General features: G+C 43.8%; 1 protein-coding gene across 2 annotated transcripts in view; it reads left to right on the top strand.

Moving 5' to 3' along the window:
• Positions 1-27,417, top strand: part of LOC118233823 (F-actin-uncapping protein LRRC16A-like) — a 65,012-nt gene that overhangs the window by 17,140 nt on the left and 20,455 nt on the right. For both annotated transcript variants that reach the window (XM_035429811.1, XM_035429810.1), the window contains exons 3-22: positions 2,284-2,334; positions 5,296-5,355; positions 6,671-6,792; positions 7,984-8,081; positions 8,751-8,821; positions 9,394-9,467; positions 9,738-9,813; positions 11,648-11,736; positions 12,179-12,273; positions 13,791-13,877; positions 17,624-17,727; positions 19,450-19,527; positions 19,881-19,957; positions 20,753-20,857; positions 21,094-21,163; positions 23,894-23,975; positions 24,888-24,987; positions 25,281-25,335; positions 26,494-26,666; positions 27,011-27,079. In XM_035429811.1, coding sequence (XP_035285702.1) covers positions 2,284-2,334; positions 5,296-5,355; positions 6,671-6,792; positions 7,984-8,081; positions 8,751-8,821; positions 9,394-9,467; positions 9,738-9,813; positions 11,648-11,736; positions 12,179-12,273; positions 13,791-13,877; positions 17,624-17,727; positions 19,450-19,527; positions 19,881-19,957; positions 20,753-20,857; positions 21,094-21,163; positions 23,894-23,975; positions 24,888-24,987; positions 25,281-25,335; positions 26,494-26,666; positions 27,011-27,079 — 1,736 coding nt within the window. The remainder of the gene's footprint in view (positions 1-2,283; positions 2,335-5,295; positions 5,356-6,670; positions 6,793-7,983; positions 8,082-8,750; positions 8,822-9,393; positions 9,468-9,737; positions 9,814-11,647; positions 11,737-12,178; positions 12,274-13,790; positions 13,878-17,623; positions 17,728-19,449; positions 19,528-19,880; positions 19,958-20,752; positions 20,858-21,093; positions 21,164-23,893; positions 23,976-24,887; positions 24,988-25,280; positions 25,336-26,493; positions 26,667-27,010; positions 27,080-27,417) is intronic.

The following is a 27,417-nucleotide window of genomic DNA, read 5'->3' as shown; positions in this document are numbered from 1 at the left end:
GTGTTGTGTTGTGGTGTATGCTGTCTGATTGCATTGTATTGCTTTGGATGGCCGGTGTCCTTATTCAGGACCCCATGTTTACTTGTTAACAATCTGGAGACTTGATGTAATTCAGCTGTATTTCACCCAGGATTTGAACCTGCAGCCACCTGGTAGAAGCTACTTTCCCACCAGAATTTTGACCATCAGGAAAACTACTAAAAATCTGCGATTCTCAGAGGCGGATGATCTGTTAAATCTATCAGACCGAATGTTCTGCTGTGCTGAATGTAATCTGTCTGGTCTGCAAATCGCATAAATGAACGGTTGAAATATGAATTTTTTGCAGTGAAACATGGGGAAAGGGAGCTGGTGCAGTAGGCTGTGGTGTAGAAAGGGAACCGGTGGCATTGCTACAGATGGAAAACAACAGCAGATCCAGTTTTAGTCAGCAGATTGAAAAAACTCATGATGTCATGTCCTTTTTTTCTCTATATTGCGCAAGACAGTTGAACCACTGGAAATCCCACAACAGAGGCTTTAGCTGTGCTAAAAGTGCCACAGTGGTTAGGGTACTTCAGTGTGGACATGGTCATGGGTTCAAATCCGGGACAGGACTTCACTATTGAAGGAGTCTTCTGGAGGGAGTTCTCCTAGTTACTATGATTACCTTCATAAATACGTAAGTGCATGTCCAGGTCTATTGCAGGATAACCCACATAAATAGAGAAAAAGATATGGAGGGATGTCCAGGTTCAGGAAAGTATCCAGCCATTCCCCTGGTAGTGAACTGCTATGTTCATCTATCCACCCATGCATTTTCAAGTAAAAACAGGCTCTAATCCTTTTTTAATGATGGTTGTTTCTCTTGTTAATAATGTGCAAATACTAAAAACGAGGAAACAAGAGACTTGTTTCTATATGGCACCATACTTCATCCTTCATTTTTGGCAGAGTATCTCTCAATGCTCCTGATTTACAATCAATGAAGGGTATTCTCCACTGGGTTATTTTCGGGCATTGGAGTCAACAGTACTGAACCTGAGAAGGGGTGACTCTGCAAAACTGCGGCTCTTAAGAGGCTTTACCGATCAATGAATCAATAAGACGATCCGGGCGATCCGTTCGGGCTGGGTTTCCGGTGGCAGGGAGCGCAGGTGATGGAGTGCGTACGGTGCAGCTGGCGCTTTGAAGTCCACTCCATGGCCTCTCTGTGAGCTCCTGGAGACACGTGCGAGCGGTGGGTTCAGATTATACGGCATCGTGCTTGAACGCAGAGGAACTGACCCTGAATCGTCGCGCGCGTGTCTGCTGATAGATTGCTGAGCGCTACTTAAGGCAGGCCCCGTTTATAGCCCGAGCTGTGTTCCTCTTGCCCTCTCTCTCCTCCCTCCCCCTCCTCCTCCCACAGACCCTTGCGTGGGCTGACTTTGAATGTGCCTGAGTCCAAACAAACCGAACGGTCAGCCTGAGAATGCTGCGGTCTGCACCGGGGTACTCATGTCTTTTTTCAGATGACGTAATGGCAAAACAAGCGAATGATTCTTGGGAATTTCCCCCAGGCTCCCACAGCTGGTGCTCCGAATCCTGTAGTCTCATATGACCGGAGAGACATTGGAAATACATTGGGCATGTGTGTGCTCTGAGGATCAAAGACCTTTGTGACCTCGGGTGCGATCTTTAAGTAAAAATAGTTTCTCTCTTTCCAAAGGAATGATTTGTCTGTGTGTATTTTGTCGCTATTCATTAATTCAGCTGAATACTTCTTATGAGCCTTGCTTGAGGGTATGCCCACTGTGAGCCATGGGTTTCAAACCCACACCTTTCTGGTTCCTTGTCCTATTACCTAACCACTTCACCACACATATGCCCTTAAGTTTCAAAAGAGTTGCAGGAGGTGAAAAAGAAGACTGTGGAAGTTCAAGCCGAGCTAAAATGTGGGAGGATTGAATCGCATCCCCAGAGAATTTCTTTCAGCCACGCCATTAGCCAACCTTGCGAAAACTATGAGATCAGATTCTTGGCATGCTAACCTGATTTTAGCCTGATTTCATCACAGCTGTGCGGTTTATTTGCGAAACATACCATTGGGGCTTTTTACCACAAAGGGGGTGGTCTGTAATGCCCGTGTATTTATTTTTCGGAGTCTCTGAGGATCTTACTAACAGAATCTGACCTCTTTAGTATTGACCCATTTACCACGCACTTCCTGGTATCAGTTTGGCCCAGCTGATTAGCCTCAGGCTGGTTTCTGATATGTGCTTCTCGTGCTGCTGCAGTAAACCCTTTCTCTGTCTCCTCCAGGCCCTGGCCTCCCATCGGGCCTACCTGCTGACCGCTCGAATCCCTGCAAAGGTAAGTCAGACGGCACGGCCGTTCATCATCCACACAGAATCCGCTTAAAGAATGTGTGGCTTTATCACGTATTATAAATCAGTCAACACCGGGTAGTACAACGATAACGATATGTGGCTCCAGGGATGGTGTGTGCCGTAACTGGTATTCCCATTTGATCTACATGAAAATAAATCATTAATCGTTGTATCAATTTAGTTTAGCTTGTTTTAACTTGAATGCATTTTTTTGTACCATCCTATTTTCAGAACTTTACTGAAAGGCTGGAATGGAAATGATTTTTTTTGACACTAGCTTATCAGTGATTGCGGAGGCACACTGTTTGCAGACATTCCAGGTGAACTGACTCATGCTCAAATGCTCCTCTCCAGGGTGAATGGGGTCTTGTAGAAGTCCTGCCCAGGTGTAGTTTTTTTGACACCAGGGTTTATGTGTGTGCGTGTGCCTGAACGCCCACCCTCTGTGCCCCCCCTCCTTCGAGTGCCCGCTGGGGCTAATGATTTGGAGTGATTGGGTCGTGACCCAGTGACGGCGCGGTGACCTTGCTGACCTTGCGCGTGCTGCCGCTTCCCAGTCTGTCCGGATGCCAGCCTCAGCTCATTCTGATCTGTACAGTACATTAGTGGAGCTCCAGCTCTGCGGCCTATCTGCGGTGCCTGCTGCTGCTCTCCCTTCACCGCTCATCTCAATGAGCTCAGACTTAATGAATTCAAACTCATTTGTGAAGTCTTATTGGATGTAATTGCTTTGCATAATTGCCACTTTAAAGCTGGCAGGTCTTCATAAACTTTTGTAATTATATAAAATACCTTTCATCGCGTAGAAAAAGCGAAAACATGCACTAAAACTGAAATAACATAAGAAAACCCCAGGAAATTGAACTATGCCTTTAATCAAATATTGTGTTTATTCACAAAGGTGAGCAAAGAATGACCCACAGAAATAACATTTAGCAACAATAAGTGGAAATGTCTGAAAAATTGATTTTGCTTCCACAATCGCATAAGAACCGAGCAGCGTTTCTTCCGTTTCTTCTTAAAACAGCACAGCAGCTTATCTGCTGCTGGCCCTCGGCACGCCTTTGTAAATCTAGACGCTCAACGCGGATCCATTTTCAAATGTTTTCGCAGTAAATCTCTGGGCACGCCTCTGCCTGTACGTGAAAATGGCGGATTCCGTTTGAAACGGCTCCTGGCCTTGAGACAGGTCCTGGCACTTTCCCTCGGTGTTTTCCACTGCTCCATGGGGTCATTACAGGGCAAAGTCTCCATTGCGTCTTTTCTCCTGCTTTCGCTTTCCCACAGGCACTGCTTGCAGATGCATTGTGGGTAAACATCAGGCTAGCATCGGGCTGGAGGTGGATTTATCTTCCCTCCTCAGTACATACCAAGCAAAAAACAATGCTAATTTGTGCTGGTATTCTTAAAACAGTACAAACTGTAATACACTGCAGTGTGAAATACTTCATGAAAAAATGACAAAACAAGGTAAAATAATAAACTGCACCATGTATATTTCATAGAGGAACAATATTGTGGGAAGTAAATAGACACAAACATCTACCGGAGGAATCAGAATTGGCAATGCTTCTACCAGGAATCAAGACTGATTAGATAAATAATGAGTGAATGAATGAATTAAACAGCAAGCGAGAGAACAGAGTCTGCAGCTAATAAGTTATTTAGGTATTGATATTAACACATTTCTCAGGGACAGTTTGAATATTAATGTGACATGCTTAATGCACTTAATGCAATGTCGGTGCTGGGAAATGGGAAATGACGGTCAGTTTTCATTGGCTGTCCCTCAGGTGAGGTTTCTTCGCAAGTGAGACAGGAAACATGAATACAGCAGACGCTGGTGCTGTGAATTAAAATGAAAAGGCTGACACCAGCCCCAGCGGTCCTGCTACGTGCAGTATGTAAATGGCCCTTCCGCCTGTCTGGCTGGAAGCAGGCCGGAGGGTAGCGGGAGCTCACAGTGGAAGCGCACAGGAGCCGAGCCCATCTCGAAACTCTACCCTCGCAGGAAGGGAGGCGTCCTCCTGTAGCTTGGCCTCGCTCGCTCTCCAGCATGCCAGCTGTGCGCGTACGCTCATGCCTGTGCATGCTCATTTGTGCGTCTTAATGCTGCACGTATGGAATATGTGTGGCTGAAGCAAATGCAGGTGCGAATGGATTGATGATGCAAACAAATGAAGAAATAAAAGGTTTTATATGCATATTTTTAGTTTTAGTTTAAACATTATCACAAGGAATGTAGCTCATCCTCTTTTGGGTGTGAGGGTTTGTTCAAATATGCTGGACCTTTTTAAATTATTCAGACCTGGAATACATATCTTATGATACAGCATATGTGTCTGCAATACTTGTTCTTATATTTCCTGATTTACTAGCTCATTATATTTGTGTGCCCATGTAAATACAACAGATGGTGATGTTGATCATTATTGGGTGATATCTTTCTGTATTATATCATCTTGAAGTTGCATTTGACTGTCATCTGATAAAACCCCTTCCGCAGTGTAAACAAATTTAATGCAGAGATCTCAAGTGCAGTTATACAGTTAATTTAGCCTGTTCCATCATGCTGTTATGCGTATTCTCTCCCACACTCTCCTCTTAATGTCAAGTGTTCTACTTTGACAGCCTTATCCATAATAGTGACGACCTTATCATTTTAGCCAGTTTGTAATTCTGAGATTCCCACCGACTTTTGATGGTTGAATTCCGATCAAATCCAGGCATTTCTTTTTTGAAGATGAAGATATGTTTTGCACATGTTGACACTTCTTTTGGGTTCCTGTGGGTCTGTTAGAGGCAGAATCTTGGACCGCCGAACTGGGAGATGATGGCACCGCCCCCCCTGTGCCCCCATGCTATACTGTACCATGCCAGACCACGCCATGCTGTGCAATGATGTCATGCCCTGATGTGATAATACTCCCTTTGTCTGCTTCAGGTGGAACATAGTTTCAATTATCTGGAGATAAATGGAATCACCTGCAGTAAACCCAACCAGGTAGGTCAGCAATGAGAGCTGCACTCATTTGAAAATCATCACAAAATCACTTATTCCATTGAAACAAATCACTCACATCAGAAAATCTATCACAAAAATATTTAGCGTAATATTTACACATTAGCTTTGGACAAACATGGCAGTAGTACTGGTTCTTTCTTTCAGCCATTCATCACTAATTTCAACCAATTTGGATTCCCCTATTTGTGCATGACATTTCAAAGTGTATCTATATTAATTAAATGATGTATGTGAACAATGTGTTGATATATTTGTGATTTCTATAAGCAGCATTGGGGATGTAGCATAATAACAAAGTATGGGTAGTATATTTTGTAAATAATGGCAGAGATGCAACAGTAAATAATGGAAAAATGGCCTACTTCTAATTCATAACTTGTCTGGCTAGCAGCTGGATAGTTACAGATTTAATCAGATTTTATCATAGGGTTTTTCAAATAACTTGCCTGTGAAATGAAAAGCTTGTTTTTTTTTCTCATGTTTTTTCCACATAATCACAATTTTTTTTTATTATTTCACAAATGGCTCTTAATTTTGGAATATAAAATTGCAGGCTTATTGCAGGCCACCTGCCTTAAATAAGAAATAAGATTTTGTGTGATTCCACTCACTTTGACATTTTTTTAGCCAAGATCACACCATGCTTAAAAAATAATCTTTCCTGTCACGAATCCACTCATCCTCATGGCTGTGGCTTGCAATATCATATGCAATATAGATCTCTGCTAGGTGTATGATGTAAATTAAAATCCCTTTTGAATGACATGATTACATAGACAACACCGGTAGCCACCTGTTGCACTCAGTCAGTATTGCCTAAGTCAGGTCATTGCAAAGCAAAGACTCAAGGCAACCATAGGATTATATTGGTCAGGAAGCCTGTCGAAGAGACTGGAAAGTCTGCAGATTTCCTGACTAGTGATTTGGCTGGCTTGTTGTTGACCGATGGCATTGATACAGTCCCCAAGATTCACAGAGAATGGTACTTTATTAGTTAAGAGCTTGAAAACACAAAACTTTAATTACATTCATTCCGATACCATTTCCGAACATCTGTGTGGAAAGTAATTAAAGTTGGGTCTTTAGAAAAGTTTCAATTAAAAACTAAACTAAGAAAACTCAGCACAGTATTTCTCAACTTTCCTGTTCCATAAACCTTCAAAACCACTGGCAAAAAAGTGTCTCATTGCTTCCAGTATTTTCCCCCAGCATTTCGTGCGAGAGGCAGAGCTTTCCTGATTTGAAATGCTGGGCCGTGAGACAGTTTGACAGTTATGCTTCTCGCCTCTCTCAGCTGGTGGTGGAGCATGACAGGGGCCTGCTGTCCATGAAGCTGGGCTCCGCTGAGGATGTGGACGAGGTGGTGGGCCACATAGGCGGCTGTCAGCAGAGGATCTGCCCCGGCCTGCCCGCTCTGTAGGTCATCCCTCCCGCTCTCCCGCCGCGCTGTGAGAGAGGCGTCTGTGTGTGGGGTCCAGGCCCTCTGTCCCTGAATGGCTGTGGTTAGCACGGGATCATGTGCTGGATGCTGTAAAATCACAATGCTGTTCTGTTCAACAACTGCTGCCTGGATATTCCAGCAGAGCTCAGATTTTTTTTTACAGTTTGGGATCCCGTCAGTCCCGTTGGGATCCAGGTTCAGAACAAGGTAATGAGGAGTTATAAATAGAATCAGGTGTCTTATAGCTTGGCTAAAACGAAAAACTGCACCCACATCAAGGCTTTTCAGATAAGATTTGATGTCCCTGTTCTAGATGTCCCTGTTTAGGACACAGGTATGTGAAGCAATATGGTTGGGTTTCTCACATAGTGATGCATTGCAGCAGGAGGTCCACCATGATGTGCCTTATTGTTGCCATCTGAAGTGTCGTTCCCTCATAATGTGTGCTCGCCACGGCAGCAGCACTTAGTTTCCTGTCTCAGTTTGACATGGCTGTCCTTAGAATGTGGGTCCACAGGGCATTGATGGTGTATGGAGCTTCAGTGCTCTCTGCACTTCTAGCAAGGCAGAGGGAGAATGTAATGGAATGTAACCTTAACGTGTGTCTCAGGGGAACACTTAATTCTGACCCTTGTGGCGTGACAAGATTGTGAGGTTTAATTGAGCACTCGGAGCTAGGAACATTATCTGCGCACAGAGGTCTCTGGCTTGTCTCTCCACTGCCTTACAGCTTGAAGCCTTTACAAGGAACAATCAGACCTTCCATAATGATTTCATTTCACAGTGGCAGAAGTAAAGAGCAACTGCTTAATTGAAAATTCTTTAAGTTTTCCATGTGTGCACTGTAAGTCCTGGCCTTTTTTTGGGCTATATTATATATGACACCAGGCTAAGTTGCAAATGAAGAGAGGCTGGAACAACACATGTTGTTTTTCGTATGGGGCCTCATTCTTGCACTATGACTGCAGTGCGATGGCATGGTGTTGTTCTCTGCTGACCATTTTCTGTGCAGCCAGCAGGAAATTTGCTGGTTCATAAACACTGTCGTTAACAGCAAAGACGTGGCGTTCTGACAGTCCTCTCTGCTTGTCTGGGGGAGAAAGAAGAAGTGAACGTCGGTGGTGTGTCTGAATGATAATGGAGCCTTTGTGTTGGTTTGTGAACAGGAAGGTGATGAAGAAGCTGGTAATGGAACCTCCGGAGCGGCTTTCCAACCTGCAGGCGCTATGGGAGAGCCAGAATGTTCCAGAACCGGGGCCGTGCGGTATTGACCGTTCTCATTACCCTGCAAAAGCGCTATATAAATGCAGTCCATTATCCACCGTGCAACACCCCCTGTGAATACCGGATGTGAACCATGGTCTCAATATGGCCAAGCGATGAGATTTTTAAAATTCTTGCCACAAACATCCATATTTACTTTGTTGTCATAGTTGAATTATTATAGCTAATACATTCCTTAATGTCCTTCATATATGAATGTGGTAGACGTGCATAAAATATGCATTATTTGTGTTAGCATAGCTTTTATCTAAAGACATTTTATTACATCATTTCTCTTAATCTACCGTTTATAGGTGATCAAGACAGCCTCATTTGTATTCATTACAGGATTCCACAGCACTTATAGTTTCACATTTTGCTTGCACTTATGAATATGTTGTCAAAACCTATCATGATTTAGAGTAAACAAGGTTGCTGAAAAAATGCAGATTCGGATCAGGGATCAGAGCAGTGATATTTCCAGGGGACGTTAGTACCAGTGGGTTTAAAACAGGCCTTTCCGTGAGTGGTCTTTGTTATCGGGCACTCTCGTGGATGATTTCATTATGAACTATGTGACCTGAACAGCAGTGTATTAAGACCGCAGTCATTGATTCCTGCTTGTCTGTCTGCGTTTCTATTTGTTTGTCCACCTGACCGCCCCCCCTAGGTGGCTTCTCGCATACGTACATGTGTGTCTGTGACTGGCTGGGACTGCCCTACCGGGAAGAAGTGCAATGGGTTTGTATCTGCGTTACTTGTTTCCACTGCTTCTCTCTCAGCTGAAACATTGTTGTGGTTGCAGGCCATTGAATCTGGCCATGCTTTTTTTCAATGAAAGAAGTTATCGTAGCCTTTGAAGGAAATGGAGCTTAAGGGTATACTCCAGGATAGCCATGAAAAATTCAAATCAGATCGACAGCCTTCCACATCAATTGATGCACAACAGTGCTAGCTAGCTCTTACAAGTTTGGAGGGCAAGACAGGTTTATTTTTCTCATATCTGGTACTTAAAAGGAAAAAAATATATTACTATTAATGAAGGCCTTAAACATGCTGCATGCTTTAGGGGTATGTATACTAAGTATATATACATTTCTGTAAATGTGTAGATTTCACTTCAACTGTCTATATTGTTTTTAAATCATTACTCCTGCTTTAGAGGTATGCCTGTTTGTGTATGTAGGCTTTTTCCTTTTACTTGATCTTAGAAGTGTGTTGTTGTACATAGAATTTACAGTAAAATTTGATCTTTCAAGTTGAGTGGCTTAATGACTGTTTTTCTGGTCTGTGTATTCCTATGTTACAAACAGGATGTGGATACAATCTATTTAACCCATGACACCCGGGAATTAAACCTACAGGATTTTATTCATCTTGAAAACAGGTAACTCCCTAGTGTACTCACTGAATAAATGAGCAAACTTTATAACATATAGTTCCTATGCACAGGAAACTGTCCAGTGTGAAATCAACTCTGTTAGAGTATATTTTATCCCTGATGGGCTCATATGAACACTGGTAGAGTTGTATTGGTGTGCTTTCCAAGCATCAAATGAAGAACAAAAAACTCTTGGTGATATATTTTTGAGATATCAATGAGAGACGAAAGGATTGGCTGTTTTTCTGACTGTCAGTGTCTGTTTCAACATGACAGGGATTTAGTGGCCATCATTGCTGTTCTGGAACTTAACCAGTGGTTCACAAAGCTCTCCGCCAAGGATTGCAAACTGGTATGTTTCATGTTTTTTTTTTTTGCTCAATCTCATTACTGTAGACACTTCGAGTTATGAAATTGTGTGGTTTGCTAATTACCTTAGTGATGAGGGCTGTTTGTGTCATATGTGTGCTCTTGTTCCAGCCAGCCTTCGATTACCAAATCGGCAATAATAATGTAACACTATAACCATTATAACTCCATCTGGTTCTTTGTAGTATTACTAATCAACGATTCGACCTATCGGAGGCTTTTGTCAGACTAGATGTGTATGTGTAAGGTATTTTAACTTCCCGTATCAACTATTTAATCTTTTCAACTCTGTCATGGGCTCAGATTGGAGTTTTACTCCTGATGGTTGCCCCATTATACTCCTCTTTTTGGGGGAACTTTCCTCAGCCACTGCGCAGTGGCCGGTGGTTCGGTACATCAGCAGCCATCTTGGATCATGGAAAATCACTTTATATTCTCTCAGCACCCTCTTCACAGAGCCTGCTTCAGGACTTTGAGGAAAAAAAAAAACCCTGATAAAAGTCTGATGTACGGTTGAGTTTCTCCTGATACTAGCTCTAGAGTAGATCTCTAAGCTGGTGAAAGTGTTGTCACACAGGAGTGAAAGGCTGTTCAGTAGATACTGAAATAAGGTGCTGGAGTCGAGGTGCCGTGTGCAGTTTCTTGCCCTGCGTGGGTGGAGCGGGGTGTGATGAGAGAGGGGTGTTTGCTGACACAGGGGCTGCGGTATGGCGGGTCTGAGGGAAGCGCCACGCCCGCAGTCTGCGGGCGGCGGCGACGCGGCTCCTCGAGCTCTGCAGGAATTTCACACAGCGTAACGCGGCGGGGGCCCGTTCGGGCACGCTCAGAGGACTGCGAATGAGAAGCATCGGCCTCGTGAAGAAGTGCTTTCAGCGAGATATACTGATACCTCTCAGAGGAAGTGAGAAAACGCCTGCGTTGTGGTTTAGCAGAATGAGATCGGTCAGTGTGTGGTGACCAATGACCGGACAAAGAGAAAGTGCTGAACAGTGCGAGACACTCATCTGCCAGTGCGGTTTTGACGGTATAATTCTTATCTATAAAATTTAGCCCAATATGTTTTTCCCCTTTGGCATCAGTTTAATTTATGGCCGTTTCATTGGTTACTTTGACATGGGAGAAACGATTCCCCGCAAAACCTTGCAGCGTTTTTTTTTCATTGCAAAACCAGTGACGTACGGCACCATGGGAATGTGAGGCAATAGGGGTGGGGGTGAGGTTATTTCATTACAACCACCCCCAAATGCTGACAGGCAGACAAATAGCTTGATGGACAGCTCAGGCTTTTTTGGTGGCTCCTGGAGGCAGAGAAGGGGGAAAAGACGCCATTTGCGAGTGGAGAAAGGTTCAAAGTAGCGTGGCTCTCTGAGGTGCCAATTATTTCAGTGAGCCAGTGGTAATGGAGTGCGATGGTGGTTCAGAATGAAGCGCGGAGGAGGTCAAATGGCTGACTTAGAATGCCCATTTAGTTTCCACTGTGTGAGAGATCTGCTGGCATTACAAGAGGTGCTGGGAATACTAGACTTCAAATCACACAGTGAATACCAAAAATCTGTGTTTTAGAGGAAGAAATAAGCGGGTTTTTTAAATTATGAAAGACTCCTTGCTAGAGAATAGCGTTGTGGCCTAGTGTACCTGAGGTGTGTGGAACTCTCAAAGGTTTTCAATAGAAAAGGAGGACCTGCACTCTGTTACTGTGGTTGTGTGTGTTCTGAGTGGATAGACCTGTGCACCAAGTGTTAGTATGCTTGTTAGTGTGCAAGTGTGCATGTTTGTATGTGCATGTGCGCTTACAGTATGTGTTTTCTTTGTATTAGTCTGCAGATGTGTGTGACCAGATTCTGCGAGTGGTGTCCCGGTCCACTCGACTAGAGGAGCTGGTTTTGGACAATGCTGGACTGAAAGCGTGAGTCCTTCCAAGTAGCTACTACTGCTGTGATGTTACTGTAGCACAGGTTGTGACATCACTGCTTAAGTTCATTATGCCAGCTTGGATAATACAGGCTGCTGTGGTCCTTCTTCCACATCATACCTCATACCATCACCTGAGTTTTGCCACTATAATCTGCAGTACATTTGTAACTGTTGCCTGTCACAATGTCCACCTTGAATTTAAAATAATGCCAAATATGAATATTTTATACAATATAAGTATCTCATTGTCTTAGATTGAATATTAAATAACTAAATATTCAATGTTTTGCAGTCATTATCTTGTATTTCTGAAAGTAACACATCCTGAGAGTATCCCTCTGGATAAGATGTGATCTTATATAGGTGCTTTGGAAAGGTAGGGAGTATGTAGCTCTTGCAAGTGTATTTGGTAACATTGTCTGTTGCCTGTGCAGCGATTTTGCACAGAAGCTGGCCAATGCTCTCGCCATCAATCCTAGCTCAGGACTTCACACCATCAGCCTCGCTAACAACTCCCTGGAAGACAGAGGTATGGACTCCTTCTCAAAGCTTCAGAACAGCTCCACGTGCTCCTACTGAGACTAGTGCAATACAGTACACGGCTGATTGCTACAGTTATAGCATGCTGGATCTTTTATGTTGCTATATATTAGTATTTACAGTTGGTAAAACCCTCAATACTGTCATTAAATGTCAGAAATGACACATGATTTGACACATTTTAATCTTACAAATTTTTATTCTGCAAAAAGGCACCTATTTTATAATACATTGTGACAGGTCCTCCGGGTGAACAATATATGAACCCTGTTTCCTTTAGTTATTTTTTTTTTCATTATTTAATTTGTCTTTGGGCTATAAGTGAACTTCTTCAGAATTAATTTGACAGTTACATTATTGAAGAGTCAGGTACTCTTCACCATTATTTCCCTTTTTTTCAGAAAGATAAATTTAGTACAGGATACATTTCATTCGCGGTTCAATTTGTTGGCAGCTTGATTCTATTCCAATAAATCCGTGTTGATACCAGGAGTCCTTGTATTTATTTTAATAATTTCAGGAAATTTTGAACAGGATGTAACTGCCTGCCTGTCAACCACTTAGTAAGTTTGAGGCCTGCCTCATTTAGACTCCACATAATCAAATACCAACATTTTATACATAAAACATCACCTCACTCTATCACAAGATACTATTCTGAACACCTTGATAATTTCAGCTTCCAGTAGTTCAGTGTAGTCAGTGGTAAAGTATTTCAGCTGTCAGGATAAGTACCTAAATAAATCTTAAGTAAGTGGTCATTTACGTGGGTTTCAATAGGGGCTGAGTGCTCTGTGGAGGGTGACTGACATTGAGGAGAGATGCCAAATAGATCTGTGTCAGGAATGGCTGCTATTCTCAAATGGTCAGCATCCCTTAACCTACAAAGAAACCAAGGCCCTTGAAACCAAGGCTTTTTAGTTTCTTGTGGTGACCCTGTTGTCACTCACAGATTCACAGCCACTCCTCCTTATCCTTTAATCCAACAGGGCTACGAAAGGTATTAATCATTTACAGGTTATACACCATATCACTCTGTCCGCCATCACATGGTGGTGCAGTTAGCTGTGTTACCTCACAGACAGAAAGTCCCCAGTTAGAATCCCAGCCGGGGCCTTTCCGTGTGTGGTGTGCATGTTCTCCCTGTGTCTGCGTCGGTTTTTTGCTTCAGTACTTCAGTTTCCTCCCACAGTCCAAAGACATGCAGGTTAGGCTACTTGGTGGGGCATTAACAGGGCTTGGAAAGGAACATGCTTGCTCAGGCAGCCTACCCTGTATAAATAAGGTGGGTTTAAAGTGTTATGTGTGCTTTACGAAGGCCATATGGCAGCGGTCAGAAGCTCAACTGGCTTATAATTTCAGCTGCAGTTCTGGAATTTTCTGCCTGTATGGAAGATTGTGTGCTTAATGTGGTGGAGTAGAAGTGACAGATCCTCCCTTCCTGAAGATTTCTCACCAGTGGTTTTGTGGCATGACTAATTTGCCATCTTTGTGTTTTCTCTGCAGGCATGTACTCTCTGAGCGTGCAGTTTGCCAAACTGCGAAATGGGCTCAAGCATTTGAATCTCTCCAAAACCTCATTATCACCCAAAGGTAAATTGTGATTTTCAATTAGGCTGATTAAAGCTGCAAATTCTTCCTGAAGGTGTTATTATTGTACCGATTGTACAGTGCTGTGGAGTTTTGTATCTTTTTCTTATTCTATTCATTGTTTACTCGGTTTAAATATTTTTCTATGACTGTGACCTTTATGGTACCTCAAGCACTTGGGGATATATAATCCATTAGAGGTAGATAGGCTTCAAATGTGAAAAGACATACTAAACTATTTTATAGAGAGGCTCTTTGCTGTGAACCAAATGGAATTTGAAATCCATCATTCTTTCTATCCATAATTCAAAGTTAGTGCCCTGTACATAATCCTGTATTTTATAGAAAGAGTACTGTTTCACAGCACATTTGCTGCAAGCCTATGTTTCTTACTGTTACTTGGTATGAAATGCGTGCAGCTGTATATTTAAAGCTTACACATTGTGTTGCTAGTTCATGTACATGCAGCCCAATAGCCATGTTTGTGCAGACATGAGTCACAGGAAGACACTTCATATGAAGCTTTCATATGAGGTGGCCTGCGGGTGCCCAATCGACCTTGAGAGAGTCGGGATGTCCGTCCTGGCCAAACGATAACCGGCTGGCCCTCCCTAACCCTGAAGGATATTGCTGGTGATTATGCATCACACTTCGAAGCTGCTGGCTGCAGTCAATGCCATCAGGCTTTGATCCCAGTGATGCACCGACCATGCCAAACCTGTTTGCTCTTTATTCAAGAGTTTTAGCTACCGTCCTGCACTGAAAGGGAAAGCTGAACGTGATGGCGGTAGGTCGGCTCTAAAACGATCGACTTTCGACCCATTGATGCCCATTTGCCTCGATAAGCCACTTGCTGTTAATAGCCCCTAATGAATTGATAGCCAGTCATTTGTGTGTCTGCGCTTTAGTTTCAGGCGCACATTAGAACACTAATGACCCCTGTTTAGCTCAGAATTGATGTGTTTGAAAAGCAGGGGCGGTGTTCTGTGTCTCGGAGATGAGAGAGGCGGAGGAACCGTTTATTTTGGAGCTGAGAGATTGCTTGTTCACAGCAGGAGCTACGACGCAGCGCTTAAATGTTTAATGAATTTAAGGTGGTGGCAGGCTGGCCATTGGTGCCCAATGAGGAACAGTAAAACTGGAAGGATCTGAAAGGAGAACTGAAACGTCAGCCTCTCCACACCTGATTTAAGTATAGAAGTGGCCGTGAATGAAACTGCAATTGTCCTTGCTTGGAAATAAAGTGTAATTTTATTGCCTGATCTTTTGGTTGTTCGGTTAGTTGACTGGTTGATGTATTGATTATTCTTTTTTTTTTATTTTCTTGTCTTGATGTTTGTCAATATTAATTGTGGTGTCCTTATTTTACAAAAAACATTCCCTGAATTTTTTCTCAAATACAACAACAGTACATCACACAATAAATAAATGCATTACAAATAGCCTAGCGTATGTATTACCAATATTAAATAAATAAATAAATGAATATGGATGAGTACATAAAATGCATGTGTAAAGTAATGTCCTAGCCGAGTGCAGTAGCACATTGTCCTGTTGTGTGTCCCATACATGTTCATATTGAGATGGAAAGAGGGAGGCCCGTGCTGACAGAATCGTTTGGAGATAGCTCAGCATGATGGGGGCCATTTCATTTACAGTATGTACACTGTCTCATATACAGTATTAGTGTAGTAGAGTCACCTCAGAGTGTCACAATTATAGTATGGGACCACACTGAGGAAGAAAGGTTCTGCTACCTTGGCTGATTTCAGCGTCTTTCTTAAAACACGATGAAGCGCTGTCTTCCCTGAGCAAATCAAAATCAGTCCCCATGAGGTGAATATTCTCCAAGAGTGAGGCCTGGTGGGTTTGTTACAGTGTTCTGAGAGGTCACAGGACGTGCCACAAATACAGCTGTTGGAGGTTGTCTGGAGGAAAAGACAGCCATAAGACAGGCCGCGACACTGTCTCCCACACAACTAAAAAACTCTCCATCTCTAGGTGGACTTTTAGACAGCTGAGAAACCGTAATTGACTTTATCTCTGACAGACTCCGCCTCTCCAGCCTATCGGCATGAGGTCAGAATTCAGCATGGCTGTCTGGAGGTTTGATGAGTGAAGTCTCCTAAAGCTGTGTTCATCCTCCCCGCTCCTGGTAGCCTCTCAGTCCTGCTGGACTGGCTCGAGCGTGCGAGCCAAATGCAGTCAGGTCAGATGACATTCATTGATTGACCCCGTGGCGATGCTCAGAGTGTGCTGAAAGGCTGGTGTTGATTGATGCAGTGATTTAGAGCAGGCCTCCCCCCCCCCCAGCTCATGAGAACCACTGCCGTTCTGAAGACCACTTCACGTCAGGCCTTATTTACTTGAGGTCGGTGTTTGTATTTTGAATGACTTTCAATTTTGGATGATTAATGTATGGTCAGTATCAATGAATGTAAATTTATGGTGTAGATTTGTACATGTCCATTCAGCCCGTATGCCATGATCCTGGGGGTTCCCCACCATTTGTTTATTGACATCAGTCCATATGGATGTAATAAAAACTGTTTTTTTAACAATGGGCAGATATGGAAACGGTATAATGAATCTTTCTGCCATTATACTGTACTCATATTATACTGGAACCAAAGTTGAGTGAAATATAATTTTTTTAAATCTAAGTAATACAGTATATCAGCATTAATTAAGCAGTTGGCCTGTCAGAAGATCAGCTTGATTGGCAGTTGTTGCTTCAAAGAAATGTCACTAGCAGCAGGGGATGCCCCCCTGACTCTACAGAGCCCTGCTACTATCGCCATCGTAAATTCAGCATTAATGGCTGCCGCATCAATATTGCAAGTAAGGGTTATTTGGATTTCCATTCATCAGTGTTGCCTCTCTGCAAACACGCATGTGGGTCAACTTGTGGGTCAAATAAAGAAGCCAATCAGTGAAAGGATGAACACAGTCTCTGCACTTTACCTTAATTGTAGTTTTTTAATTGATGTTGTCATTTTAAACAGACTGTGTGTTTTGAGCGCTGTTCTTATCTTGAGAAAGTTTGGTTTATGGAGTACTGTGGGAATCTTGAGCAGATAGAGTTGAAAATGCCTGGTGGTAGTCTTTTGTAAGTTCAGTTCACTGAAATGTGTGTACTGTGGTCGTCTTCTGCAGGCTTAGCTTGCTGAACTCTATGATCATCTTGAGCAGGTTGAGTTTGCGGCCGCCTCCAGCCATTTGAGTTTACTGCGCAGTGAGTACAGTGGTCAGCTTGAACAGGTTTAATGGACTGTGTGGTTATATTGAGCAGGTTGAGTTTGCTGAGTGTTGGCTCTTGAACACAGAGATCACTGATAAACTAATGTCAAAATGCCCCCACCTCCTCACACTCTAAATGTTATTATGTTATTTAACCGGAAGAATGACAGATTCATGCTTGAACTCTTTGACATTGTTCTGACTGCCTTGCCTTGTTTATTTTTGTTTTTTGTAGCTCCCTGGAAAAGTTTGACATTTCCATTTAGCTTCGATCCAGTCCATTCTTATTTATAGATGCCTTTATAATGAGAGGAAGGATCTTATCTTGGGCTGCAAGTCGAATTTGCTGATTGCTGCTTGATTTGACTTCTTCTCCAGCTTGGCGTCACAAATCCCCCCCCCCCCCCCCCACCGATCCGTAATCTCACGTTGGCCTGCAAGCTCTTTAAAACGCAAAAAGGCTAGAGACATGCCTGCTTCTTCCTAAATCGCCTTCTCTGTCATTTCAGGGGTGAACGTTCTTGCCCAGTCCCTGAGTGCCAACCAGCCCATGCTCAGCACGCTCACACACCTGGACCTGTCGGGGAACGTCCTTCGAGGGGACGACCTCCCGGTAGGTGCCTGTGCTCTGAGATTCAGTCCTGCAGCAGAGAGAGCACTACTCTCATTTACCATCAAGGGTTCTTCCTGTGTGCTGTTGAGTATGTGTGCTTACTAATAGATCTGTAGACAATGGCTGTGAGTCTATTAGTGCAATGTCATAGTGCAGTGATGGGGATATTCATAATGAGGCCTGGTCTTTTTAATGTGACAGTTCTACTCACTGTGGTCAGTAAAGATCCTGTATTTACTGTATCAAACGTTCAGTGGTGTTTATCCCAGTGTCTGGACTGCATTAGTTAAACAGCTGTAGCAGACTGTTACGGTTCTGAGGATTTCACAATAAATTTTTAGTACCTTGCCAACTAATTCCTTCCCTCCCTGAATCACTTGATAGCCAAGTATGGGCTACCCTCTGACCACAGGCCAGTCAGTGAGCAGGCTGTACTGTACTGATAATGAGTGCTTTAGCTGAACTTACCAACCAGCAGCCCCCTAGTTAGACCTTATCGATGTCAGTCACCATCCCTCAAATGTTCCCAGATTTCAGGCCTCGTTGAGCATCATCTCAGTCACCTGTCTACCAGTCAGGGTTGGGGAGCCACAGTGCGTATCGGTTGGAGGGTTCAGTTCACTGCCTGTTCAAGGTCAAACCCTGTAGCAGTGCTTCTCTCTCTGTCTCTCTCTCTCTCTCTCTCTCTCTCTCTCTCTCTCTCTCTCTCTCTCTCTCTCTCTCTCTCTCTCTCTCTCTCTCTTTCTCTCTCTCTCTCTCGCTCTCTCTCTCTCTCGCTTCCTCTGCATGTTTCCCACAATCCCATGGGACACGCATGATTTTCTATTAGCTGCTGCTTAATGCTGTCATTCTTAAGACGGACAGAGTGAGCTCTCCAGTAAGGAGTGTTTAGAGAAGCGTTGCTCCGCCTTCTTCTTTCATACCTCCTCCCCTCACACCCTTCCGCTAAATCAGCTTCCACTACAGTTATCAGTTTAACCCCCCCCCCCCCCCCAACACAGCACGGGATGGCATTCCTCATGGGGTCACCGTCGATGACCAGGCCATGACCTGTCAAGGTGGTTGTCATGGAGAGCTGCTGTAAATTTGTGAATTCACCCGCATCGACCTCCGTCACTTTGTGAGATTTATGAGCTGTCTCTTAAACTCTGTGTCACAGTGGAGTAATGTGGTCATGGAGGTCATTCCAGGAAACAAAGCAATATTTCCCTGTGTGGGTCAGGTGACTTTCGAAGTTTGCAGCACATTTAATCTGGAGAAAAGTCATTCAGGGGTCCATTGAGGATCCCTTGAGGATGTCAGTCATTTCATATCAGCCTAGACTAATGACCTCTTGCACTATAGATACTATAGATTATTATATTAACATAACGGGTATAAAACGGTTTAATGGATTCTGTGATTATCAAGTGTCTGGTTTATGTAGTAAAGCATTTTTGATCTTTCAGACCTGTGGATGTATGATCTGGTGGTTAATCATCAGTAACATCCTTACACAAATTTAAAAAAATATGAGGATTCCCCCCAAACAAATCAAATCTTTGAGTTATCTGAGTTTTATATTCACATTTATTGCTAAATTATTTTGCTGGCTGACAAAGGGCTGCAATAATGTTGCCTAGTAACCACCAGGTATACTTGAGTATCACTTTTCTCTGGTGTATTATGGCTATAAAACTCATTCCTGCTTCAATGGACTTCATTTTTCCCCACTTCTCACAGAATCTCTACAATTTCCTGGGCCAACCCAACAACCTGACCACCCTGGACCTGTCCAACACTGACTGTTCTCTGGACCTGGTGAGTGAGAGTACCAGTCCTATTTTGCTCTTGAAGTTTGATTTCATAAATGTTTTATTATAATAAATCATGTCTTGATATTCATGAATATTGTTTAGGAATGTAAGGCACTTTGGAATCCCCCTCCTACTTTACAAATTATTGATGCCAATCTTGGCATATGTATTAATTTATGCGGAATGCTTGTACACTCAATGAGTGTTGGCTAGCTGGCTAGCTGGATCATGGTCAGATGTAGCGGTAAAGACCCAGAATGCACTGGGGTGAAATTTGAAGCGTGAGAGGGAGAAGTGGATTTGATTTGCTTTGCTAGGGTTGTAATGTTCATGATGTGCATGAACCTGTTTCCCCAGGTATGTGCTGCACTCCTGCGGGGATCAGTCGAGCATCTGGCTGTTTTCAACGTGTCAAAGAGCGTCGTCTCTCACAGGTAAGGGTCTCGGGCATCACCTAGTGCTCAGCTTCTGTCTCGACTTCACAACCATTTGCACACATACTGATAACCCCCAGGGAATTTTATTTAAAACCGATGTAAGGTGCGATATTACCACCCTCTGTCTCTCAGGTACTCATTCAGTCGAATCTTACAGGTATTTAGGAACGTTTTTTTGTATAAATGGCACATGCTCAGAGTTCCAGCTTTAAAAGGGAGCACAAGGAAAAAGGAGGAGAAGGATTATCCTTAGATAATCCTTAGAATTCAGTCTCCTCGCTGTTAAAACCGGTGTTTAAAACCCGCTGTTAAAGTCAGTGAAGGCTTTGTGATATTATTCAGTAATCTCATGGACTGCTCCCACCTTAACTAGCATACTTTCCAATATCCACAAGGATCCTGGAAGATTCAGTCTGATCTCAACAGCCTGCTGCTTGTTAGTCTTACTTCAGTGAGCATTCCGGTTGAACCTCCTTGCCCTGAAAAAGTGTGTGCTGTGGTCGTTGGGATCAACAGGGTAATTCAGTGTCTCCTCCTGCTGATTGTCCATGTGTCCTCATGTGCTCCACAGCTGTGGCCACCCCTGTTTGGTGGGGCGAATTGCCTAAAACATACTTTTATACCCATGTTATTCTTTTATACCCATGTGCTCATTGCCTCTATTCCAGGATCCTGTATCCTTTAAACACAGACAAGAAAATGGGTCCGTTTAACCGAAAATTGTCACAAATCGAAATGAGGTTTGGATTCCCCTCATCTCTCCCTGGTTTTGTGTTGATTTTGAAAACACAGGAAAGGCAAAGAAGTCCCGCCCTCCTTCAAGAGTTTCTTCAGCAGTGCCACGGCCCTCCGGAGCATCACTCTGTCTGGAACCAAGCTGCCTCCGGAAGCGCTCAAGTGAGCTCACGCCAGCTTATTATCCTCTGTCTGCCCATTGTAAAACTGCAAAGCCCTCTTTATGTTTCTCATTGATGGAGGGGGTCTGTGAATTGGATTTACTTCAGACTGGAAGTCAAAGCCTGAATCTATTCAGCGTCAGCTCTGGTTTTCAGACTTCAAATGCCGTTTCAGTGTTAATGTATTTTTTTGTTAAAATGATTCCCTCGTTTTCTCTGAAACGATTTTACCCTCAGAGCGCTTTTGCTTGGCCTGGCGTGCAATCCTAATCTAAAGGAAGTCTCCTTGGATCTTAATGGTTGTGAGGTAAGACAGAGAACTCCAAACGGCTCGAAAAACTGATCTCGTTTCAGCTTCAGCAGATGATGTAAATACCATACGAAATTATACAATACGAACTTCAATAATGCTGAATGTCAAGAATCTTTTACTTCATTTCATTTTCTTCCCGATTATTATTTAATCTTAATCTTAATATAATTTTTAAAAATTATTTTCAAGTCAGAATGCCCTTGATACATGTGCAGATTCGCTTTCAGATATTTTGTCCTATTTTAGCTCTTCTAATCTCTGGAAAAGCTTTTGCCTGTAGGTGCTGAATATTTCTGTCTGCCAATGTTACCTAATTATCCACTTGCCTGTTTTCCTAATTGCATGGTGTGGTGTGACAAATCTGCTCCAGTCAGTGTCTGTATCAGCTGAGTGAAAAGGATTAGCTTTCCATTTTTCAGTGTGGGTTTTGTCTGCACATTCATTACAAAATCAGTGGGTATGCGAATGGTTTACTTGTAGAGAGAGAGAGAGGGGGACCAAGAGAGAAGAAGGGAGAGAGAAAGAAAGAAAGAGAGGGACCGGAGAGAAGAAGGGAGGCGGAGGCAGAGAGAGAGAGAGAGAGAGAGAGAGAGAGAGCTAAGTGGTTCAGAAAGCTGTTTGTATCAGAGATGACACAGGGCTCTGATTCTGGACAGCCTGACTGGTTGTGGTTCCAGTCCACCTGAGCCTATAATTGCATCATTAAATCTGAAATGAGTTTGATTGGGTGAGGTTAACCCCCCGCCCCCCCGCCCCCCCCCACACACACACACACACACCAGCTCTCACATGAGGTGCTGACACAGACTGTGGCTCTGAGTCAAAGGGGGGCTGTGTGTCTGTTGCCTAGCGTGAGTCACCCATACCATTTCAATGGCGACGTGCTGTCAGTGAATATCTCAACCCTGCACATTGTTTTAAGGTTCCCTCACAAGACCCGTAAACGCGTGGAGTCAGAGTCGCGGCTTTCACAGAATCCCTTCACAAAAGGTTCAACTGGCATGAGGAAAAAAAGGGGGAAAACCAATCTCCATTACTAATAGCGTCACATCGCCATCTCTCCAGCCGAGATTGCCAGGAACGGATTAAATGACACTGTTAAAGATAGCGCATGAATACTAATGCGTGGCGAGCTTAATTAGAGCTCCTTTGGAGTTGTAGAAACCTTCTTCGTTTAATCTGCTCGGAATTAATGCATTTTGTGTGGAGGATGGTAGGATTAACTACTTGTTGGAAAGATCTTTTTATGTCTGTCGGCTGCTGGAGAATAGGGAGCTTGCTTCTCCCTGCCCTGCTGTACATGCGGTTTCTTTCTGAGCTTTGACGCTGTTCTGCTCTCTCCCTTATTGCTTATCCAAGCTCGGCCACTGTGTAAGTATCACGCTTGCTACAGAAGCTTAATGAAATAACTTTCAGCCCCTAAAACCCATTGGCAACATTCCTCACCTTAGACACACCGTATATGTCTCACCATTCCTAGCCACAACAGACCCTTTTTAATTAAATTTCATATTAGCCAATCCGCGCGCATGTGAGAATATATGTCCTACTAGTATTCCTATTGCTCTGATCTCAGTTCCGTTCTCTTTCCCGCTATTTTCGTTTGCCGTGGCTTAGCCGTGTCCCAGAACTCCGTGGGGTTTTCGGCAGTCAGCTCCGACAGGATCGGCAGCCCTTAATAAATGAACGCTGTTACCTGGAGTTACCTCCTCCCGCCAGACAGAAAGATTGAATGATGTGACACAGAATCACCGGGAAGCACTCAAGCTTAGTGGTCATGTACCAGGAGCTTAATCGAATCCCCCAGGTTCAATCTTGGCGATCGCTGAGCTCCAAAATAGTGTTTGTCCTGGACACTGAGGCCTTTCTCTCAGCCCCTTCACCGCTCAGTTTTGTTTCAATCCCTCCTGTCAGCCATTAAATCTCGCCGTTTCCGCCGTGCCTCAAACTTGGCAGCCTTCTGCAGTCCTGCATTGTTTTCCTGCCATGCCAAGAACACTCATTTGACGGTTTGAGGCCTCTGCTGCCCAGACTTAAAGTGGGGCTGCTACGCTGCCAGCGCTTGCTTCGCTAGACAGATTTTTCGAAGTGTGGCTTTGTCCTTGTTTTGATTACACGCAGACAGGATAAAAAATGAAAAATGAATAATGCGGCGTTATACTTTCATAACCTCTTTAAGAGCCACGGGCTTTTGTGAGCCTGGGTGTCAACCTCAGACTAGCCACCCGTGTCTTTTTTTCCTCCACTGTGTGCTTTTGTCTGTTTTCACAGCTGTGATGTCAACACACACTTTGAACATCTGGTTCATGTTAGCATTTTGATTTTTGATTTCCCTTTGAAATGAATGGTACGGGTGTTTGCTTTGTTTCACATACAAATTCCCAGACTTTCCTGGTTTCCTGCCTAGAGAGATTTAGATTTCTAATATTAAAATGAGTCTTTTAATATTTTTAGAAAACAAATTAAAATGATGGAAAATGTATCATTAAGTCTGAATTATGATATTTTGTCCAACATTTGATGTTTATCATTAATGAAAACAAACTGGTTATTAACTAAAAATGAAGCTGTTGTTCAAGTGCTGTTTTATATAAGAATAAGGTATTAGTATTCGAAAATAGCTCCAGTGTTTAATAAGCTGGGTGTGATTCTATCCCATAACTAAAGGCCTGGATCTTAATTTCTCTCTTGAACTGCCTGATGCTTTTTTTCTGTTGGCTCCAGCTGCGGTCTGCTGGCTCTCAGATCTTGGAGGGCTGCATAGCGGAGATCCCCAACATCTCCAGTCTGGATATATCTGACAACGGTATGATCCTCCTCCTCCTCCATCAGCCAGAGCTCCACCCACTGCTCCATTCCTGCATCGTCCTTCTAACCCGCCACCCACCGGTCACCTGCACGCATCCTTTCATCGGCTCATCCATCCATCCATTACCAATCTGTCTGAGCCTTCCATTCATATCTCCATCTCCTCATCCATCTTTCATTTCCTTTCTATCTATTCACTTGTAACTTTATTTCAAATGTTCAGCATTCTATATGTATATTATTTATAATCCACAATTACAGCTGATATGAGTCCATCTTAGTACAGTATGTGATGATATTCTTATGCCAGTACATTATGAAACTGGGATGAATGACACCTAAACTTATAGCACCATTGGGGGGTTTTGAGTTTGTTGCTGCACACAGTTGCTCACAGGTCTGAGTATGGCAAACTAAGGGGGAATTATCCTTCCCCGTCTGGTGCAGATTGGAAAGGATACTACCTGGAATCAGCTCATTACCTCTGCCTGGTTTATCTCCCGTCAGGAAAGATTCATATTAAACCATTTACAGACTCCTGATGGGACTGTTGGCTTTAATGAAGCCTTTTATAATGAAATATATTTTACTGTGTAAAGTTGGGGGTGGGGGGCAAATTGAGCTGGAAATTGTGTGCCTTTGGAAAGAGTAGCTGGAGCATAAAATACCTTCATTCTCTTTGGGGAAAAAAAATGTAATTATTTTGTTGGATGGGGGTGTGCAGGTACCGAATGAAGTGTGTTTCTGAGTTGGGTCAGATGTCTATATCCTTCTCTTTTATGTGCGTAATTGATTGCATGTAAGCCATGTTGGAAACCAGTACATTGGTTTTACAGTTTACCCCTCAGCTGGGGTTGTGGAGCATTATGGCGGCTCAGTTTTTTTTGGATTTTGTTTTGTTTTTGACAAGGCTTGGACTCTGACCTGACCACGCTTCTGGTGTGGCTGGCCAAAAACAGATCCATCCGCCATCTCTCGCTGGGGAAGAACTTCAACAACATCAAATCAAAGTAAGAATTCAGCTGTGCGTCTGGGCATTGGAGGGGAGTTGTGAGTGGGGGGCAGGGGCAGAGTCTATGGAAGGCATATGTGTCAGAATACTCGGGAAATTATCAGATCTTAGTAGCTGAACTCGGAGAGTATGCAGTCATGCGTTTGTGCTGTGGGAACGCATGTATTCATGCAGTTATGCTGGGAAAACATTTTTAAGAGGCTGGTTTTTTATATAAGGCTGACACTTTCACTTCCCGTAAGTATTGTTCAGGAACCACAGCATTGTGTTGATTCATTTCTGTTCGCACAGGAATCTCGCACCTGTCCTGGATAACCTGGTACACATGATACAGGAAGAGGAATCGGTAAGTTCGACAGTACGAGCCTGGCAGCCAATATCAGCCGGCAGAAAAGGGTACTTGAGGAGGTGTTGTGAGGGATATACGCCCCGTGAGTCACACTCATTCCCTTAAATTGACAGAATGAAGTGCATCGATTTAATTCTCCCTGATTCAAATGAGAGCTTTTCATTAGGAGGCAGAGTGGCAAATATAATTGTTCTTCTCCCGGCAGCTTGTTAGCTCTGTCTATCATTTTCCCCTTAATATGAGCTTCTTGTTATGCGCCCGGAGACGTCAAACCAGCCCTGTCCCCTCTGTCTAAGCGGTTCATTCTGCTGTCTGAGGCCTCTTCACTGTCTGCTGAAGAGGGGAAACGGCTGCACCGTCAATTTGCTTGCGGCCAAATCTCGGCCTTTGAGGGCGTAGCAGCACAATTCTAAACTGAACTTTACAACGTCTTTGGATGTACCAAAACACGGCTGAAGGCCAAAGTCTCCACGAGGAAAGCACAGTAGGAAGTAGGAAAGCAGTGTAGGAGATGCTGTCTCTCACGTGGGTTCTGTGTGACCCAGCGAGGCCCTCAGGGCTGGAATGTGCGCCGTGCCGTAGCCGGCTGTGAATGCGCTGAACCGTGGCCATTTTAATTACGGGAGGGCCCTGCCTGCCGTAGAGGCTGTTGGGACCAGCGATTTGACCTTTGAGAAGACCGCACTCTGGAGTTATCGAACCACAAGCTGCGATATGAAAGTAAACAGGTATAGTGTTCTGCTGGAATTATACTGCGGTGTGGCTTTATGGTTCCTGCCTCCTCCAAGGGAAGAGATTTGTAATAAAAAATAAAACCTGTCTCCGCAAGATGAACTGAAAACCACCCTCAGTGTAGAATGAGGAATCCATGGAGGCTTTTAGCCCATGGCTAATTTGGATTGGAATTGACAACCACAAATATTGTCGTGGAATATATATCTAGATGCTAAGACAAATGGGAAATGGAAGAAAGGTAACAGTAAAAACCTCAATTAAAGTGCCTGTGGACTGGATTCCATTTAGCAGAGCTAGAGAATGAATTGAAGGCGTGAAACCCAAGGTTCAGTGAGTAAATAAGTAGTAATGAGTGCAATGAAAGTAGCAGCATTAAACAATGTCCTTTGGGCTGATGTTTAAACCCCTGCTCCCTGCCAGCCCCTGACGTCCCTTTCGTTGGCCGACTCCAAGCTGAAGACTGACATGGCCATCGTCCTCAACGCCCTGGGCAGCAACACCTCCCTGACCAGACTGGACATCAGTGGCAACGGCATGGGGGATATGGGGGCAAAGATGCTAGCCAAGGCCCTGCAGATCAACAGCAAGCTCAGGTCAGGAGGAGAGCGTTAGCATTGCCACAATATTCATTCTCCCAGCAGGACTAGATACACTGAGAGGGAAAATGTTCTGAGTTGTAAAGCTTTCTTTCTGAGAGTCAATAAAGCCCTCGTGCAGTATGTACCTCAAGTGTGCTCTTAATGCACAATATGCTTTTTGTTTTGTATGAAAAATAACTAACACCTGAGGGTGTAAAAGAAAACCAGTACATTTTACATGCATAAAAAAATGACAGTTTTCCTTTTATGAAGAGGGTGGGTAAAACCTGTGTGACATTCATGTGATTTAAAATGCTGAGTACATCTTTCTGTTTTTTTTTGTTTATCCACTTAAACAGAACGGTCATTTGGGACAAAAACAACATCAGCCCACAAGGCCTGCAGGATGTGGCTGCTGCCCTGGAGAAGTGAGTATCTGTGTGTGTGTGTGTGTCTGTGGACACTGTATGTGTGCCACTGAGACATCTGGCACAGTGCCTGATCATATCCCATGATGCCTTGGGGCTGCGTGATTCTCAGAGCTGTAGTGTTTTGAGTGTGGCGAAGGGGGAATGCCATGTGTCTGGGAACCAGGGCCCCCTGGAGCGAGCGGGGGGACCTGCCCTGCACAGAGGAGCAGCTGCAGCTGCGGGCTGAGTGGGGGCAGGAGTCAGTGGGAGAGAGATGTGTGGGAACCGCTGGTGTCCCCTCATGCGCTGGTACTCGCTCTGTGCAGCTGAGGGTGGGCGGAGCCAGGCCGCAGGGG

The sequence above is a fragment of the Anguilla anguilla genome, chromosome 8, assembly GCF_013347855.1.
Source record: "Anguilla anguilla isolate fAngAng1 chromosome 8, fAngAng1.pri, whole genome shotgun sequence".
Classification (NCBI taxonomy): domain Eukaryota; kingdom Metazoa; phylum Chordata; class Actinopteri; order Anguilliformes; family Anguillidae; genus Anguilla; species Anguilla anguilla.
Note: the sequence above shows the minus strand (reverse complement) of the source record. Positions and strands in the feature narration are given on the sequence as shown.